The 22051-nt window shown below is 34.6% G+C and overlaps 1 protein-coding gene across 1 annotated transcript in view; it reads left to right on the top strand.

Annotated features, from left to right (window-relative positions):
• The first annotated feature begins 296 nt into the window (after positions 1 to 296).
• Positions 297 to 22051, top strand: part of LOC138690994 (uncharacterized) — a 74888-nt gene continuing 53133 nt past the window's right edge. Inside the window, exon 1 of the mRNA XM_069812618.1 lies at positions 297 to 484. Within this exon, the coding sequence (XP_069668719.1) occupies positions 470 to 484 (15 nt within the window). The 5' untranslated portion in view covers positions 297 to 469. The remainder of the gene's footprint in view (positions 485 to 22051) is intronic.

Here is a 22051-nt window from a genome sequence, read left to right as displayed (position 1 = left end):
ACGAAATGTGGTGGCTCCTGAAAATGAAGGAGCTGGTTCCTGATTTCAATTCTTATCAGACACAAAATATTTAACTAATAATAGTAGGTGTAAGATATATGACATTTATTAATTTTGAGTAAAATAAGAATAAAGGTTATTTTTTATATGATTTTTAGAGAATATTTTAAATGTTTAGAACCTACTTCATTGTTTTATTAAGCCTAAAACTCCAAAGTGTAATTAAAACGGTAACAATACTGCTGTGATTCGGCAGACTTGGAGCACGTGGGTACCTCATCTCCGTCCGGAGCACGAGACAGCTGTAGGAGAGAGAAAGAGAGGACGAAGGAGAAACCGAAGATGTCCAAACTGGTAGCGGAGTGTTGCATCTCTATAAGAAGGGGTCCTCGCGGCGCGATGGGGGACACTCCGCAGTGAAATTGTGTGCCGTGCGCTGCCCGAGTGAACTTGTTATACGCCTGTCTCCATGGAGATCCTCAAGGTGAGTCCCGCTCGTGATATTGGGTCTATCACAATTTTATTCTTCTGTCTGTGGAAAACTCAGATTCCTACATTTCGTATTTCCTAGGCTTTCGCGAACCGTGTGTACGAAAAGATCCTCGCACCGAAACGACTACTTCGGCATATGATATTTGTTTCCATTGACTTTATTTGTTATTATTAAAAACAGCAATGATTTAAAATATCATATCCTTTTGAAAGACAACGCAACGAATAATGTTTGTGCGAGATCGTGCGTATTTGCTTGTTTTCCGCACAGAACCAATACGCGGTAAGTGTGAAATACCACATTCAGTATTCCCAACGTAACACACATAACAATTTCCCTCTTCTTACCGCTTAAGCGCGACATTCATTTTACTGCTTTAGGCTTTTAACATATTATTTTTAGAGACGTTTAACATAGTAATAATTATAAATTGGAAACTTACCAGTGCAATTTCACCTAAATTGCAATGTTAATTATTGTTTTTAAATATTTGCAAAAATTAAGTAAAGTCTACTACTCCACGAAACTTATTGCATTCCTGATACAAGTAACATTAAGGAAGCCGTGAAAAAAAAATCAACAAGATTCCAGATGCGGATGCTATTACTGCAATATGTTATATAAATAATATTGTTAAAATATTAAAATGAAAAATAAATCATTACATAACCTTACCGTTCGTTTTAAGTTCGCATTTATAGACTGGGGGAAAAAAAAGACAGACGTATATCACGGCCTGCTGGAGTATAGTCAACACAGAAAACATTTTATAGCAACAATGTTGAAGAAAGATATTTTGGTTTTCCGAAGTTGCCGTCATTAAACAGAAACCAACATGGAGATTTCATTGCAACTAATTAGAAATTCGTCTTTCAGGTATGTAATAAACGATCTTCGCACAAAATAATGTACGATACACGAGCGGTATGTTTGTTTTCATGTTCTCGGAAATTAAAAAAGCTCAACTACGTTTCGCTTTTTCAATCTTTTCCTCGACCACGAAAACGTCAACACACCGCTTTTGTGACGTATATTACTATTCTATCATCGATTGAGTTTATTTACCACGTAATCAATTTACAAACTTCCATAGGGGGTGTGTGTGTGTGCTGACAATAATTTAACAAAGGAATCGCAAGAAAATAATAATAATAATAATAATCATCATCATCATCATCATAATCATCATCATCATTCAAACCAGTCTGTGGACAGTTAACCAAATACCTGTAATAATAATAATAATAATAATAATAATAATAATAATAATAATAATAATAATAATAATAAATAAATTGTCAGCGGAGAGCCATGGAAAAATGGGGAAACAATGGTTACTTTACAATAATAATAATAATAATAATAATAATAATAATAATAATAATAATAATAATAATAACACACGCTCTCGTCATGAAACAATACTAACAATACCATCCCATCGCACCTCCTCATACTCATCCTCTTTCACGATAGCCTTGCCAAGACGCTGGAATTCGCTACCTGCTAGCATCAGGGACTTTCGAAATAAAATTGAATTCAAACGCAAACTTACTAGGCACTTGGTCAGTAATTGATTTCCTGTAAATAGTTTTCTTAATCTATCACAAAATATTTCAATATCCAATAATTTCATCACTATACCATTTTGCTATTCTAGGTTTAAATTGTAATTCAGTAAATATAAAATATTCTTTGTTCTTCTATAATAAATTATCTAGCTTTCATTAGTCAGGTAATCTTTTCGTACTTTGATTTTTATTGTAATTGTAATTGTAAATTTAATACTAATTGTAATTTTATTCTTCATATTATAGTTGGAATCTCCTGGTAGAGGGACAGAGAAGGCCTGACGGCCTTATCTGTACTAGGTTAAATATATAAATACTAAATAAATAATAATAATAATAATAATAATAATAATAATAATAATACAGTAATAATGTAATAATAATCATCATCGTCATTCAAACCAGTCTGCGGACAGTTGATCAAACAACAATGATGATGATGATGATGATGATAATAATAATAATAATAATAATAATAATAATAATACAGTAATAATGTAATAATAATAATAATAATAATAATCATTCAAACCAGTCTGCGGACAGTTGATCAAACAACAATGATGATGATGATGATAATAATAATAATAATAATAATAATAATAATAATAATAATAAGAATAATAATAATAATACAGTAATAATGTAATAATAATAATAATAATAATAATAATAATCATTCAAACCAGTCTGCGGACAGTTGATCAAACAACAATGATGATGATATTAATAATAATAATAATAATAATAATAATAATAATAATAATAATAATAATTTATTTGATTATTTAGGACGCTGCATCCAATACTGGGTTATTTAGCATCGATGGAATTGGTAATAGCGAGACAAACATTAACAACGACAATTCAATGCAACAACCCGCCAACTGAAAGACCTGAAATGGATGCAAGCTCGAACATAACAATAGTTTTGGAGCTTGCGTCCAAAAGCGGACATATCCAGGTTATAATTTTTTTTTTTTTCAGGAAACAAAAAAACTGAAATTGGCACTCACATAAATCGAAAAAATGTATATGGAACTTTATGTTCATTCTTACTAATCGAATGTGTTAATACCACATTTATCTCTTCAATTTTTCAGTAGTAAAAAAATATATCAATTTGGATTTGTCCATTTCGGATTGAAAACTGTAATTTTTATCCAGTTTTCATTTAAAATTTCTGTAATATTTCAGTTTTTATGATTTCAAAATAAATCATTATATTTATTGAGTCAGAATATTTTTCGTACTCAACTTGAACATCTGGTACATGGATTGCATTTCAATTAAATGTTGCAAAATATAAAATTTATGATTTAAACAAAATTATTTTTGACTGCATCAAGACCCTTTACATTTATCCATATTGTCTAACATACCAGTACTGGAAAAGTTTCAACTCTGCAGAAAATTTTTTCTAAATGCTCCGAAACTCATTTCTGTGTATCATTTTCTCCCAAAAAGTTTCTCTTCCGAGATCCCATATTTATTTGACCAACACAAGATTACTCCATGTTAGTGCCTATAGAAATCTTTAAGTCAAGGCTAGAGGTTGAAATAGAGAATAAATTTCACTCATTATCGGAAATGTAATTTCACATTTTTCCGTGTTTGTATGGATTACTTTATACCGGGTGTCTCTAAATTAGACCGATAAAATTAGGGAGCAGATAGATAACCTTCGTGGAAGCATATTTTGTTAAGGAACCCATAGGCTGCGACGCTTCGTTTCATTGCAAGAAGGCGGGAACGGATAATCACTCTTTTCAGTCCAAGAGGGGTGTGTCATTACTACTATCACTCGGTTTGTTTACGTCCGGAGCCCAGTATCATTTGGTATCGATTACAGCACGTCTGTTTACTTCCACTGGTACAACCTCTTGTTATCCGCGTTATTCGTCTACGTAGTTTAGTACTTGTACTGCACTAATTCTGTTGCAATGTTCAGTACAGTTTAATGCGTCGTTGGTTTCGTTTTTCTGTACGTATTTTTTCTTTGTTTGGATTGACACACAGAATCATGTGACCCAGAATCGCTTGTTATTTGCACATACCTACTTACTTTATCCCGACCTGTAATTCCTTCTTGCAATGAAACAAAGCGTCGGAGCCCATGGGTTCCTTAACAAAATATGCTTCAACGAAGGTTATCTATCTGCTCCCTAATTTTGTCGGTCTAATTTAGAGACATCCTGTATTTCCATAAGTACACAATGGGATATGTCCGCGTTTGGTAAAAAAAAAAGGGAGACTGAAGAATTAGATAAATACATTTCTTATAATGTCCGCTTTTGAATACAAACCGTAATTTCAAAGCTCTTTTAACATTTGTTAGTATTTTGTTGAAAGTAATTGAAAAATCCTTTCAGTAAAATCATACGAAAATGATATCAAACTCAATTTTCATTAATATTCAACATGTCCGCTTTTGGGCGCAAGCTCCACAGTTGCCAACATCAATTATAGAAAGTTCTTTACCAATATTGTTATGATGAGAGAAGCTGTAAGATATTTCGAAATGTATGCAATATTAAGTCTCAACACAAAGCTGGAGACACAAAATTATTTATTTTCTGAGCACAAACACCGTGAATCTTAAAATCCCATAAAATATCAAGAGAATACAGAGATGTGTTTAAAGGTGGGTCGCAAGGGCTGACGCGGGCTTTGTCACCGTATTAATAGAAAGTGTGACCAGATTTCTCAAATGTCAAACGCATAAACGTTTCACGTGAAAAATTTGGTCTCCAAACTCGTGTTGAGAATGTCTCCAATGTTTGAGAAATAATTGCAGGTTCCATACCACGCTTGTACGATCAGAACTTGCCTACTTAATTCAAAGAATTGAACAAAGCCTTCAGCATATTTTTATAAATGTACTACGGAATGTAAGGTAAAAACTAGTGCTGTTGATCGATCAAAATATTTAATCGATTAACTATTTTAATTTAATCGATTAATCGATTAACTATTTGAATTTAATCGATAGATTAATCGAATTTTGATCGATTTCAAAAAATGTGTTAATATACTGTAATACACAATTAATTATTGTTCAATTTAACTTGTGTTCGGTGATAAGCATAAATATTTAATGTTGTATATCTGTATATATTATATTGTTATATTAAAAACAATTATTTTAATTGTTTACCAACATATTTATTATGAAGCTTATAATTTATTGTGTCAGTTTCTCCGGGATTTTTTGAGACAAACGTAAATAACAAAAAGTATGAAGACTCGCCTTGTTAAAACTGCTTCATCCATGAGTTTAAACATGTGAGTGCATTCACATGCTCCGAATTAAGTGCCGCTCTACGTTTAGTAACAATGTTTCCTGCATCACTGAATACGAAAAAAAAAAAAAAAAAAAAAAAAAAAAACTTTTTTTCTGTCAAACAGTTCTCCACGATCGTTCAAACGTTTAACCGAGTTTACCTCTCAAATTCTCATATGACATAATGGAGCTTACACTTTTCACAGACCGCAGAAAACTGATTTTTTTCACACAGTGTAGACATGGCTATTTTATAAGGGATGAGAGGGACGAATTCCAGAAAAGTATGTATTTCATATGCTAGGAAAATGAGCTGACAACAAGGTGGAAGTTTTCTTGGAAAACTATAAAACTTAATAAGGGTTGTGCATTGTGTTTCAACTTTCAATAGAGGTAGACTAGGTCACTGTCCTCATATCTCCATCTCTTTCTGAAGTGTTTGTGCAAAGATTTTCTCTACGCTATCTGCTTTGCAGTTAGAAAATAATAGTACTATTGTGCTTTTAAGTAAGCAACTTCCGAGAGAGGAATATTGTCGGAATTTTTAGAATGAGTTTGTATTAACAAAATATTAATTAATATCAACTACAACAGCTTAATTTCAATCGACTCGATTATTCGATTAAATGTTTCTGATCGATTAATCTTAAAACAGAAGTTGATCAATTAATCGATTAAATCCCACAAGACTAGTAAAAACAGAAAACATTTTGAAATAAAATTCTAGCAGGAATTGAATTTACCTCTCTCTTAAGATTTATAATTTTCACGTTGGAACCATTTTGCTCGCTTTGTGTGTTTCTTCATGGAATATCTAACATCATCCTTAAATTTACTCGGACGGTTTTCATGCTTTTCCCTACCATATAATCTAGAGATTTACCATACTTAATATTTTCTTGGAGCTTTTACAAACGTTTGGGGATAATTTTATATTATTTAAAGTGACAAAATATATTTGGTCCGAAAAATATGTCCTCGGATTTGCTTACAGTTCTATAGTTTCGAAACGGTCATGTCTCATAGCTATGACATTGAGCAAACGTGGTCAAAGTTTCTCAAGGGAGAACCGGAGTAACATTTTCATCAGCTGTAAGTTTGCACAATCTGCCTTATCTGAATGACAAGGAATAGTGAGTATTCGTGGAAAAGAAACGAAATCTCATTACTATGTGCCAATACATTCCACAAAAGTTGGCCTATAGGAAGTTTTATGAAAACATGAAAAGAAATCATGTGATTTTTTTCCTGTGCTGAAACGTATAAAATAACAAAGGATATAATTCATTTTTAGCTGTCAGAAGTAATTAATTAATTTTGGTAATTATAGTGAACCTCCAGGTTCCTTAAAAGCCAGTAAGTAAGTAATTATAGTACTATTTTTATTGGTACGTTTGGAGTTTATGCAGAAAAAACTACGTAAAACATTCAAAAGGTTGTAATTTACAATGTAAGCAACTATTACAAACTTTCTCACGGGAAAACAAACCGCTTTGTTCATTTTATAGGATAAAACACTTTTTCTCATTTCAATATACTCTTATTGAGCAGCTGCCAAGAAGTCAAAAGGAGGATAGCATTGGCCAAGGAAGCTTTTAATAGAAAAAGAAGCATCTTTGCGGACCTCTGGAAAAAGAACTAAGGAAAAGACTAGTGAAGTGCTTCGTGTGGTGGAGTGTAGCATTGTATGAGACAGAAACCTGGACATTACGACGAAGTGAAGAGAAGCGAATAGAAGCTTTTGAAATGTGGATATGGAAAAGAATGAAGCGTGTGAAATGGACAGACAGACTAAGAAATGAAGCTGTTCGGAAAGAGTGGTTGAAGAAAGAATGATGCTGAAACTGATCAGGAAGAGGAAAAGGAACTGTTTGGGTCACTGGCTGAGAAGAAACTGCCTACTGAAGAATGCACTGGAAGGAATGGTGAACGGGAGAAGAGTTCCGTGTAGAAGAAGTATGATAGGCGACATTAAGATATATACAGATCATATGAGGAAACAAAAAGGAAGACAGAAAATAGGAAAGACTGGAGAAAGCTGAGTTTGCAGTGAAAAAACTGCCCTTGGGCAGAACACTAACTGAATGAATTAATATTGTTATAAATGTACTGCGGAATGATAAATAAAAAAAGTAGAAAATGTTTTCAAATAAAATCCTAGTAGGATTGTTCACACTGCAGGAGACCAATTTCTTTATTTATATTCTCAACTCTCAAACAAAACAATAAAATGCAATAGGAAAATGGACAATGCGTAAATCTGAGATGTTCGGGTAAAAGGGTATAAGTCATTTTTTGTGCAGATGGCATTTTGTTGCCCAGATGAAAACACAAGCGAGTGTGCAAAAACCAAAAGAATACTAGCATTTGATGTGTTTTATTTGTGTAGAAAATTATTTGCCATAAGTGTTCCAAGTTTAATTTTCATTTATCTCAAAACTCATTTTATGACATCTTCCTTTACTCAAACAACACAGAACTTACTCTTTCTATTATACGAGTGGAAAAAGCCTCTATCTAGCCGAATTTCGCTTGTACAAATAATCGCCTTCGGCAATTCAATGTCGTTTTTAAACTCTTCTTTCTTTTCAAAAGAATTTCTCGACATGAGGTGTTGACGTAATTTCATGACAAGAAACATTAATTTAGCTCAATTAAGTTACCGGAAAGCTATCAGCACTTGCGATATGACTGTTGATAAGTTTTATTATGTATCCTGTCACAAGCTGTAAATGTGTGAAAACAAGTAGAAACTCTTGAGTTATTGCGGAAGGTGAAGAATTTTCCCATGCGAGCAACAATAAGAATGTGTGTTGTTCTGATACGAAACCTGTGTAAGTAATTTGAGTAGGTGATGCTCCTTACTTAATTTCACTTTAGATTCAAGTTAATGAAACGTTATACTCAATGTTTGACAGGAATTTCATTCTCACGGATTCTCTATTGCTAACACTCGTTACTGTCAACATTATGAACCAAAGTTCAATTCCCGTCGAGATAAGTAGAAATTTATCCATCACTTGTCTGATTATTGGATGAGTTTCTTATATTATTTGTACTTACTGTATGTTATCTCTTGCAGGAGTCTTGTCTCGTGATTATTTTATAGATCGTTTAACATGTAATTTTTTCAGTTCATTTATTAATTTTTTCAACTGATAAACGGTAGAACTTCACACTATCGCTCACTTTTAAAGAATTCTATTGATTATTTCGTTTATATGACGTGATTCTATTTTCGACCAATGAAGTGTAATGAAATTTTGAATTCCAACCAATCACAGTCATACATCGCGATAATTTTTCCAGCTCGATTTACCACTATCAATTTATCGCATGGTCGTTCTTTTGTTTAGTCAGTGTAGCCAGCTGTTTCCCCGTAAATCGATGAGAATTTATTTTTTTATTAGGTTATTTTACGACGCTGTATCAACATCTCAGGTTATTTAGCGTCTGAATGAAATAAAGGTGATAATGCCGGTGAATGAGTCCGGGGTCCAGCACCGAAAGTTACACAGCATTTGCTCGTATTGGGTTGAGGGAAAACCTCGGAAAAAACCTCAACCGGGATCGATGAGCATGAATCCATTGTACTAAATGCGAAATCCTACTTCCACATCTACATCTTCTAATTCCTTGTCCATCGTATCTAAAGAAAATGACACTCTTCCATAACAATTGTTCATGTAATTACTGTAGCTATTAATCAGGTTATTTGTAATTATATCATAAAATGTTTAAATTAGATTATTGTTTCAGCAGATAATAAAAATGTATTTGTTATAATAACAAGAGAAAAGCGCAGGACATGTAATTAAAATTGTTAAACCTGTATTTTGCTTTTTTCAATTGTCATTACTGAATAACATCCAATTTCTTTATTGCAGTAATCGATATTCATCTATTTCAACTTCACAATGTCTGAATAGGTTAAGTATTCATAACATTTTATGAGCGAATTTGAGAGATGTATTTACATTTCTATTTTATTCACGAAATAGTCCTAATAAATATCACTCGAGGTCTGAGATTACTCAGACTCGCTTCGCTCGTTAGCGATGTTTTTAACTTTTGCTATAAATGAAGTGTATTTCTTTTTTATTTCTTCACTGTCTTATAGGCCTATATGTTATAAATCAGACATAGTGTTTCGTGAAACAGCGTCTGAACCCTGAAGTAAGTTTCACTTGACAACACCCCTCTCCGCGCTGAACCCCATCCTCTAGAGTTTTTGTCCTCTCAGCAGTGGCTCATTCTCTTATCCAGTACTATCTGAATAGTGATTTGGCGTTCATAACATATATTTCTGAACAGCTGAACAAACTAAACTGTTGACTTCAAGGAAATGCTCAGAACATAGTTGGCATGTATGACGCGGTGAAATCTTTTTCCATGATGATAAATGTTTGGAAAGTGCAATTGAAAGAAAATGAGTTTCATCATTTTTGTGATTTTAAACAAATGGAAATGTTTTGTGGTTTTAAACAAATGGAAAATGATTTCTCTCTATTTGCAAATCCTTTTAACACACCCATTCTGAAGGTACGACCAGACTTATAATTTGAGGTTGCTGATCTTCAAAATAACACCTTTGTGAAAATCAAGCATAAGGATTGTGTTGGTTTAGATGTATTTAAAAATACTGACTTCTCTAAATATCACTCCGGGTTCGGTGCTAGTTCACACAAAGGATATTCACTCAAATGAAATTTGACCCATGGACGATTGATGTACCGGAGAATGCACCCAAATGAATTGACCCAAGAGAAAAGGAAATTCACATATATTAATTGTTTTAGTTGATAAAGCAATAATTTAGGTGGAACGAAGTTTTAAATGTTTTACATATCTCCTGAAAAACTTTAGGCCTATTTTAATATAGAAACAAGTTTTGGGTGGATTTCTTCAAATTTGAATGTTGTAAACACAGGCACGCAAATATTCACCGACACGTCCTTCGTCTTCGAGCTCATCATACTTTTGTGAAATATTTTGCAACCTTATGTTTAAGCTTTTATATTTTCATTTTTGTGGTTCTTTTACTCTTCGTCCTAGATTCAACTCCTGGATCATTGCTCTTTCTTTAAATCATGTATGAGTTTGTATATAGTGGGACATCTCTTACAAACAATGATCTGGAATCGGTTGTGCCATGTTTCTGTGTTGTTATTCATGCCTGGTTCATTTGATCTACGTAGCTGCTTCGAACTGATTCCATAAGTGAAAATTTATATCTTCAAAATACTCATCTAAACTTAAGAATTTTGCAATAAAAGTATCATCACAGAAACGAATTTTGAATTTTTAAGAAAGGACTTCAAAATATTCATATACACTTAAACATTTCGGAATACAAATGTTACCACGGAAACGAAATGCTGAAAATGTATTTACAATGAAATGAACCAAACTTAATCGTAATGGGTGATTTTTCTGTGAGTGAGGGTGAAAATGAAAATCGTTGGGTGTAATCACTTATTTCTCTTACTTTCTACAAGATGAAGACAGATTCAGCCTTCCAAACGATGTAGGCCGCTTTTAGAAATTGAAATGATCATGCTACAGCTCTAACCTACAGTTATTTTCTTCCTCATTTAAACAATTATCTAGCTTCACTTATTGTAGGCCTACTTACAGCTATCACTTAAAATAAAATGTATTTTTATATCACTTGTGTGTCCCCTATAGTACTAAATTTTGGTTCCGTTACAGTCAAATCTTCCGAAAGAAATCGAATCGAATTCATACCTATATACAGTAGTTCAAAATTCTTGCCACTTCATGTTATAACCTCTTTCTGATAACATAAAGTGTTTAGAGATGACTGCTTTATATTCTTTTTACGGGCCGTTTCTTAGTAGCTTTCGCTGGAGAGAAAAGAGTTTTTATTGAGGTATGTCCAACTTTTTACGATCCCACCGAAAGCAGGTGTAAACAAGCCAGCCTATGTCAGAAATATTCGTCTCTTATGACTTTATTTACAACAGAAAGATATTTTCTACAGCCTCGTGTTTGATAGATTTCACTGGAATGAAACTTCTGGTAAAGTAAACAAAGTAGGACCTAAGGCGTGACTTAAAACGAAACTTACACATTTTAAAAGTTGATTCGCGTACTTGTGTTCGCAAAAGACGTTTCATTAAATAATGTGTAAAATGTATGCAGTTACCGTACTGGAAAAGTGCCGTTTCATTCCGGCGAAGGAAAGAGATTTCTCACGCAGCTATTACATCCAGAATACTAAGTGATTATTTTTCGCATATCATATATTATTATGATGTACCGAAGTACATATGATATTTCCGTGCAGATATTCTGCGTCATATGATGAAAGATGAATGGAACGGAACTTAGTGATTTAAGACGGCGCTTATTCCGTCGGATCCCGGCCACTTAGTCACTCACAACGAGTGCACCTCAGCACATGTGTGGACATTGTGCCATTGTCATACGTCTATGACGCAATGCATGAGGGTAGGCCACTAGAGGGAATCCAAGAGGTGGAACTTAAACTGGGAGGATTCGATCCGACACCGGGATGGGGATCCGGTGTGGCTTAGTGGATAGAGCATCAGCACGTAGAGCTGAAAACCCGGGTTCAAATCCCGGTGCCGGAGAGAATTCTTCTCCGTTCCACTCATCTTTCATCATATTCTCAAAATATTGTTTCGTTATCACAAGACCTCGGACCTTTGTACCCTGTTTCCTTATGTTAATTGAACCCGGACCATTCTGTCCTGTAGGGGAAGGTAGAAATGTAGTACCTGTAGCTACTCTTTCTACAAACATGCTGATCGTAAGCCGAGTCGGTGAAAAATGCAATATTTAAATTTACAAAATTAATATACTACTCAGCTACCGGCGTAGTTCAGTCGATTAAGGCGCTTGCTTGCCGATCTGGAGTTGTGCTCGGACATGGGTTCGATTCCCGCTTGGGTTGATTACTTGATTGAGTTCTTTCTGAGATTTTCCCCAACCGTAAGGCAAATGTCAGGTAATCTATGGCGAATTCTCGGCCTCATCTCACTATCATCAATTCTATCGACGGTAAATAACCTCGTAGTTGATACAGCGTCGTTAAATAGCTAAGTGTATATATGTATGTATATATATATATATATATATATATATATATATATATATATATATACAGTATATACTCATAGTAAAGCTTATATAAAAATGTAATTTTGTACAAAAACTTTAGTTTCATATGCAATATTTACATAGTAGGCCTATAGGCACAAGCGGCGACATTCTACATCTCTGTAGATACTGTACTTCTAAGTGAACATAAAATACAGAAATTACAAATCGAAGTAGTATGTCACATTTTATAGGCCTGCATTATTATTACTGTTATCCAAATATTGAAACCCTATTTTACCTTTGATATATTAGGGTTGTAGTTTGTTACATGTGAAATACATTATGTAGTGATAATACACAATTTTAAAGAATTAATAGTAGATCTGAGTCATAGTTACAATATAAATACACTAATTAAGAGACAGTAAACAATACTAAATACGTTATGCAATAATTACTTTCAGTTAAAACAAAATGAAATAAAATTAGAAATTATAATCGAAGATGTAGAGAAATTGCAAGATTACATTAATTTGTGATTTTATACATAATTTTTAGCAATAGTAATGAGATAATGCACAGAATTGGCTTAGTTACAAATAAAACACCTATTATATAGTTGGTTTGCGATAGTAAAAAAATAAAAACAAAATTACTTATGGTTACAAACTATATACCTGCCATCAAATACTGAACAATAGTAAAATCTATAATACAAACATAGTTATTGTTGTTATTACTATTATTATGTCCCAAAGAGAGACACCTTGTTTTAGATAGTGCATTAGGATTTTATATCATCATTAATTTACATACAATTAATAGCTATAGTCTTGCGTGGATGTGGTGTATAAACTCTGTGAATTGTTTGTAACAACATTTTTTCCTAAGAAAATGGTAAAGGGGTGTGCAGTAATTTAAATTCCAGTCCGAGATATATCTTAAAAAGTGTCTTTTCCTTTCGAACACTGGACAGTGAAAAATCAAATGTTCGACAGTCTGATTCTCTTTGCATATGCACAGACATTCTTCTGCACTTTTGATCCTAAATCTTTCAAAGTAGGAACCGAATTTTCCATGGCCGGTCATAAATTGAGTGAAAAAAAAAGTCGGTTGAGAACTGACTGCAACATAGTCTGTCTTGTACATTGGGGAAGAATAATTTCTTGGTCACAGAGCCTTTAACACTAGAGTTCCAGTATGTATTCCACTTGAGTGTAGTTGTGTGCTTGATCCTCTGCTTAATGTATGAAATAGGACAGGTGGAATATTTATATTCTGAGTTGGTTGAGGCTGCTTGCTTCGCTAATGCATCCGCTCTTTCGTATCCTTCAGTACCTGTGTGGCCGCGCACCCACATTAAGTAAATACGACCTTCAAATTTAAGTAGTAAGGATCTATAGGCCTGCATTCATAGTCCCTTTCTTGCACTAAATTACGAAATTACATTCCAAGCTTATCGAAATCCAGCATTTTTACAAATTGATGTTACGTTTTTCCGCGTCATAGATTTGGTCATAAAAGACACACAGAAAATTCAGAGATGTTCTTAATATTTATGTGGATCGCTTTATTTAGTAGTTTACACATTAACAACAATTTATTATTAACAACAAATAGACAAAAATATTTCCGTTGAGACATTTGGCACATAACGGCTACTAGCATTTCTATAGAGTTCGGGTAAAGGGGGTTAAATCATTTTTTTGCAAGTGTAGTTTTGCTCCCTAGGGGAACACACAAATTAAATTCTACAAGTGAGTGTGCAAAAAGACAAAATAATACTTGCATTGCATATTTTTTATTTGTTTAGTATTGAAGATGTTCGGTGGGAGGGAATGGATATATAAATATAATGGATAGACACATCATATATTAGCCATCGTATCACTAACGGCACCGAAACTTTCCTTCGTCAATTAACAACTAATTTCTATGCATCAAAACCATCAATTCATTTGGCAACTGATACAATGCAAAAAGTACAGCCTGAAACATTAACTGAAACTAAATAAATTTAGTAGTCTAAGAATAAATGCCTAACAGTGTAAAAAAAAGTATAACAGTGTGTGATAAAGGATTTCGCAGCCAGTCCAAAATCTTGTGACGCGAGAAGAAAAATGTGCACTTGTGATAAGTTCACTGTGCGCATTTGTCTTATTTACAAGTGCGCTTCTGAAACGGTTAAGATGTGTGGTTATAATGATCACTGTTGCAAACCATGAGCGCAAACGGGTTTGTACAGCAACAGTATATTGTAATAAGTTTTCTCAGAAGTCTGTACATTTTTCTTAACTCGCAATCACAAATTGTTCGAGCTAAATTAATAATAATAATAATAATAATAATAATAATAATAATAATGGCTTTATTTAACCTGGCAGATTTAAGGCCGTAAGGCCTTCTCTTACACTCAACCCGTATTAAAACTTGCTTACATAGTTTAACATAAAACTGGATCAGAATTAAGTAATTACATACTGATAAAATTTAGGTACATAATGAGATCAAAAGAGGTAGTTACATAACAATTTACCTCATAAAATAAAAATAAACATAGTGGAATGCATATTAATGTTGTTAGAATCAAATACGAATCACACAAAAACAGAAGCCGATAATTCAATAAAAATGTACACAGTAGAAATAAAAATAAACACATTAGTATACATATTAGTATTAGATTACAATTAAGTAGGATTTACATAATTAAACCAGAAACCGACAATTGAATTAAATGTACACAAAAAATAGATTAATAATAAAAAAACAACACAGTGGGATACATATTGGCGTTAAGTGATAAATAAACACGATTTACATGATAACAATAAAAATAAGAAAAAATTAAAATAAAAAAAATAAAAATCAATACAGTGGAACACATTGCATTAAATATTTGCAACGCGTTAGGTCTGGCAACTCATCATAAGATATTTTTCTGCCGAACTTTAATTTCCTTTAAATGTAAATTTAAAGGAAATTAAAGTTCGGCAGCCCTTGACTTCAGGTGGCAGAGAATTACAGTGACGAGAAGTAGCAACAGTGAAAGATGAAGAATAAAGAGATGATGTGGGGAGTGGTATTTCTAGCGTGTTATCATAACAGCGTGTTAATAACAGATAATGAAATTCAAATGCGCTCAAATTCTTACATGTAAAATCAATTCTCTGTTTTCGGTTTCGTCTGCTTACAGTGAGAGAAAAGGCGCCGCTCACTTGTTTTGAAAACAGCCCAGAATTACTGCGGCAGCAGTAATATGCCATGCATCTTGCGGACAGGTCTGGGCCGCCCTAGCGACCACATGCTGCCGCTGCTATGTATCAATTCTCATTACCTTCGCAACAGAGCTTGTGATCTCGCGATGACACGATTGAGTGGTGATTAATCACCAAGAACAAGAAATCAGTGAGGAGTTATGTGCGGCCTACTTAGCTAGATATTACAGCTTTCCTCTGATCTGATTATTATTATTGCGGATATTCTTTTGCAAATTCAACAAGTTGTTTATCATCTTCGACAGAAAATATTCTGCGGCGATTTCACATACTAGTTTTTATATTTATAGTAGCGAGAAATGCCCGATAAATTTATGCCACATAATTTCAATTCAATGTTTTCTTCTTTTAGAAAAAGATATTATGTAAAATTTATACGACCTCTTACTTATTCTTGATTACCCCCCTGCGAGAAAGGATAAAAACAATTTAAATTTGCGTAGCAAAGCTTGTTTATAAATTTTGATCATATTAATGGCTTCTGCATATAAATTAGTATGCAATATAAACAAAATCCTATTCCCAGTTGTTCTAATGCTCCAAGTAAGAAGAATTGTTCATCATGCGTCTGAAATGTGCCACAGAAATATTAATTTACAAGATATTAATAAATCACTCGGATAGATCGATTGTGCAACAAATTTACTGTAAACAGCAAATGTAGGCTATCAGATTTTATTTACTATGTTCTGAATAGGGAACGGATTTCTTCAGATGCTAAGAAAGGAGAGATTTAGGACTTTATAAAATCCAATTTAAGATTTTTAGGAGCCTATTTAAAAATTTTAATTTTAGTAAATATTCCATTTTAGGTGAAATTTATGTACAAAGAACTGGTGCTGACAATGAGTGCTACTGAACTGGAGACTCAAATTCTATCAGAGAAAGAGGCTGATTGCTGATTGGTCGGTTTCGTTTTGCATAACAGGAGTGCTTTGAAGAGAAAACTAATTTGTAAGCTCTCGCCTATCCTGAACAAACTCCTTTTATGCTAGGTTCCAAGACATTAAGTAAAATCTTCATTCCACCTCTTCTCCGACCAATATGGAAGGAACTTGCCAGACCAATGTTTGTCTGTAGGAGAATTTTTTTTTTTTTTTTTTTTACATTTTAAATATCATTTCTGTAGTTTTTGGGATTTTTTCATCTTTATTACCGGTGTTTTTATTTTAAATATACGAAAAATAGCCTACTAAAAAAGTGTTTTGAAGGCACAAATATACAGTCTGATCTGTTTGGGTATGGATAATATTAATTTGTTATTATAAAGCTATTATGATAGTAGGAAAAATTTCTTACTGTTTATATTATGATTAAGAGATGGGAGTTTTCATATATGACAATCAACAATGCATAATCTGAAAGGACAAATGAAAATCGTAGATGATATAATGGCGACTACAAATCAACAGCGGGCACAATGTGTTGTTTGGTATGCTAAATTTGAGAGTGATAGAAGAGTTCAAAGGGAATTTCGACGTGAGTATGGTGTGCGTAATGCAGTGTGAGTCCATAATGTTGTGGTATCGAACATTTGTAGAAACAGGTTCTGTGTTAAAAAACATGCAGGAGGTAGCAGGCGAAACCCAGTACGAGAAGCAGCTATCCCTTGACTTGGTCCCCAAACTCCCCAAATCTAACTCCTCCTGACTTCTTCGTGTGGGGTTTTATTAAAGACATTGTCATTCACAGAAACCCAGGAAAATTGATGATCTGAGAGTAAAAATTACTCAAGCTTTTGAACAAATCACCCCTCTTATGTTACAACGGACATGGGCTGAATTGCATCGCCATTATGAGTTATGCAGGGTGCGCAATGGGGGAGGGTCATGTCGAGCTCTGAGGAATCTCACATCTTTCAGTGTTGTATGCGCAAAGTTTCAACAAATAAAGTTAAGTAATGTTTTACGATATTTTTATTTTATTCATATCCAAACGGATCACCCTGTAGTTTTAGGCTTCATTTACACTTCAACTCTCTTCTTGTTAGTTTTTGTGTTTCTTTTCTAATTTAAGAGGTGGATTCCAAATTGACAAGTTATGAGAAAAATAACAAAAACTGATGAAACAAATTTCACGTTCCTAGTACCCGCATATGTTTCGTTTTTCTTTCTTTTCTTTTCTTTTTTTTTTTTCAAATGGATCTAAGTCAAGCCTTTAGACAGTCTGCTAAATAAAATTATACAGACATATATGGACTTGAAAAAGATAAATTAAAACGTGAATAAAACAAGTTAAAATCTAATTTTGGAATCCAGCTCTTCAATTGAATTTGCGTTGTTTCAACTTTCCGCTTATTAATCTGTTGGTTTTCATGTACGGTTGTGATTAAATTCTGCATGACCTAGTAATCTCACTGTCAGATGATAAGTAACTAAAAATAAATAGGATTTTATGAATATTTGTATGCATAGAATTCATAAATAACGCATATTTTCCTCTCATGTGAACTCTGTAAAGCAATACCCAAACAGATGGCGCAATGTGGAATTCTACCAAGGATGTATTTGGTCATGAATTTATATTGGAAAGTGGCATCTTGTCAAGGCTGCAAAATTCCATCGTCAGCACCACCCCGTTCCTCCCAGGTGGTCTAGCCCTGAGGATTCGTGACCAATTAATAAAATATTCATGTAACTTTGTGAGGAGAAATCGCAAACAAGGGTTCTGAAAGTGCAACTAGATTTTTAGCTCAATTGCCTTCGTACAATTAAACGAGGAACGTGTATAATTTTAAGGTCAAGCACTTAATGAAGTCTGTCGCAAACTCGCTGATGCTTTCAAATCAATAGTTTTTAATTTGCATAAAACTTATAATACCCTTACCTAGACTATAATAACCGTTATTTTTATAATATTTTAGCACGGAGTTCGTTCTCTTCAGTAAAGCGAGCGTTCAATCTTCATGAATATAGATAGATGCATTACATGGCGTATAGCATACAGAGTGTTACAAATTTGTTGTTGTTTAGTCAACTGTCCGAAGAGAGGTCTGAACCTCACAAGTGATAGTAAGAAGGTACCGCTTATGAGGCAACTAGGCCAGGAGATAATGGGGTAGATGGCCAGTTACTTTTCCCTCTCCATTGCATGCATCGCCGACTAGCTACATATTACTTTGTAACAGATTTAATGTTTAGAAATTCTGGAACGTGTTCCCGGGTACATTTTTCATCGATTAAACCTAACATTACTACTCGTATATCCAAATTTCTGTAGTTTGGGAGTAAATGTAAACGTCTAACGCTACGTTCACGTCAGTAGTGACGTATTTTGTGGCGTATGTTAACGTTCGTAAAACTTTGGAAAGAATCATTATACTAGATTTCTCGCTCTTTTAACATTTATCACGTCGTAGCTCCTATGATAGTCAATCAATCGCGCTATGATGTTTTTAATTGATAGCTCAGTGTCTAAGGAAGGCATAGAAAAAATTCCAAATGAAAATATTTTTTTGAAAAGTAAGGTAAAAAACCTAACTTCGATGTGATCTGTTCAGAATAGACATTTACACCTTCAAAAGTTGATAAACGGTAATTTTTTTTTTTTTTCATGTTAGATGGGGGTCAAAGCGAGAGAAATGTTGAGAAGGAATGAAAATTACTTTTAAAAGAGTCGCTACTCGAAATCTTTACTGGTTTACGAGTTACGACGAGTTAAACAAAGGAGAGTTTTCGCTTGGCGGAATACTCACGAATGAACATTTTTATCTGTTAGAATCTCGAAGAAAAATACTTTCCTGAGCCTTCTTGTACTTCGGCTTGAGTAATGTATGCATCTTAAGCTGTTCTAAGTAGATGAATATCAATCCATAGTGATAAATCTCAAACGAGATGCCATGTTTTTACACCGAATCAGGCCTACTGTAAACTTCATTCACGTCACGTTATCCTGCTAGAGATATCGGGTTCCGCTACTGAGGTGAATGGCTCTGATTGGCTCTTTCATCAATGACGTCAACATAGCGTGAGGGTGATTGTTGTTATTGAGGCCCCACGTTGGGCGCCATTTGAGGGTGAAGTGTCGTTAGTCGTGCCCCACGTTGGGCGCCATTTGAGGGTGATTGTCGTGGGTTCGAGCCCCACGTTGGGCGCCATTTGAGGGTGGTTGTTATTGAGGCTCCACATTGGGCGCCATTTGAGGGTGGTTGCGCTGTGATCGATGGCGTCCCACGTTGGCAGGTCCACGGCTGTCAGCACTCGTCCTTCGTGTAGCGCGAATAGGGTAGGCAGATTTATTATGGTTTTAAGTAGTGGGCGCCAGCCTACCCTATTTCGACGCTCGGTGTTGCGTGAGATTCACTCATGGTAGCCGAGGTACGGTTGTGGTGTAGGATGATGTCGGGAATAATACCAAGCCGGCTACTCATATGAAAGGCAGTGTAAACTCCAAAACTATAAGTTTATTGTCGTATTCACTTGGTAAACCCTAGAGTATGTATTTCCGGCTGACTTATAATTCAATCGTTGGTCGCACTTCTGTATCGACTCTATGGCAGCTCTGAATAAGCTCTATCCGATATTACAGATTCAATACTCTGTCCAGTACACTATGATCGAAGCTCCTAAACGTTGACGAGTAGTCTCGCCGATGACAAAGTTCTATCTATCGAGTCTTCGCCGGAAGAAAGACTATTACGTTGGGCCGCCGACACCAAAAAGCTCAGTGTGTGGGGCCGTCGACACAAAAAAAAAGATGTCGTGCCGTCGACACGAAAATAAGTAGTAGTTGTCCTGTCGACACGAAACGAAGTAGTTATCTTGCCCTGTATGTAGGGCCGCCGACACGATATGAAGATGCGATGCTCTCCGCGCCCCGTCACCCTTATTTATAAAAACCTATCCTACGCTAAAACTAACTATCCTATTGGTTAAAAACTACGTCACTTAACCGGCCTAAAATCTATTCTCCATTGGTCCAAAGTGACCTCATAAGCTGAACCACGATCTCTTCTTATTGGGCGCGAAATACGTCATCTCTAAATTTAAACTTTGGACTTCCCACAACATCAAATTAGTTAGTAGATCTTTCGAGAACCCCGTTCTTTTGGAAAATCCGAGCTTTGCAATAACTTTCCCACGGGTCCAGTCCAACTTTAGGATTTTACGCCTCGACGAGTGTCTATATACAAAACCCCGCACAAGGTGGCCATAAATCTGTCCGATTCTGACAAGTGACGAGAGGATGCGAAACATCTGCGTGGGAAGCTAATTCTAACCAAGTCGCCAGAACATCCCCGCGAATACATGTAACAAAAATATGGAGATATCACTTCGCTGATAAATCGGTCTCTCCCTCTCCTAATTACTGCTTCAAGCGTTACACGTTTAGCGGGCTTTGAGGGTGCGGAAACTCTCTATTAAATCTCCAACCACTAAGTTATGTATTATCCTCAGAAACAAAAAGTCTGTTTTGGATTTTCATCTGTATTATCCTCAGCAACAAAATGTCTGCTTATTCGTGGATTTTCATCTGTCGTTTCAATAATGGCAATGTGTCATTTCTTCCTCTTCCCTTTCATTCTTCATGAATGTAGCCTACTTGGAATTTGAACACTCTCTGAGAGCGAAAATACCTTTGCATTCGGGATCCTACGAATTGGTAACCGCTCTTGATATTCGAAATTAGCAGCTGTAGAATTTCCGTCACACAATCCATACACGTACACGATGTCGGCATATTTCCGATGATAATAAACGAAAGGATACATTTTAATAGCCAAAACACAACTCAAATCGCACACATTGTGATTGTCTAGCAGAGCTTATGTTGTGAGGCTATCAACTCCAAATGTCAACAAACTCAGGTATGATGGCATTCTACTAATTTTACCAATGCGTTCCAGTAAATAATGGTTATGCAATGCTTGGAACAGCAAGAAGTTTTACTTCGTTATCTTTGTAACCTTTAGAACTTGGATTAAGTAGGCCTATGTTTATGTTTAAACGACATAGAAGTCCACACCTCTGGAGTACGGTTAGCGCGTCTAACCGCGAAACCAGGTGGCCCGGGTTCGAATCCCAGTCGGGCCAAGTTACCTGGTTGAGATTTCTTCTGTTTCCTTAATGCAATAAGAGCAAATGCTTGGTAACTATCGGTGCTGGACCACTGAATTTTTTCACCTGCATTATCACCTTCATTTCATTCAGACGCTAAAATAACCGATGTTGATACAGCGTCGTAAAATAATTCACTAAAAAATCAACATATGTGCCTTGGAACAAGTTCCAGAATTTCTAAACATTAAATCTGTTACACCCTCTATAAACGATGTTTGGAAATTGACATATTTTTCTATTATCTTTCCAAACATTTTTCGGATCGCGATACACCGAAT

The sequence above is a fragment of the Periplaneta americana genome, chromosome 16 (assembly GCF_040183065.1).
Source record: "Periplaneta americana isolate PAMFEO1 chromosome 16, P.americana_PAMFEO1_priV1, whole genome shotgun sequence".
In the NCBI taxonomy this organism is placed as follows: Eukaryota; Metazoa; Arthropoda; class Insecta; order Blattodea; family Blattidae; genus Periplaneta; species Periplaneta americana.
This window is presented reverse-complemented; position numbering and strand designations above follow the sequence as displayed.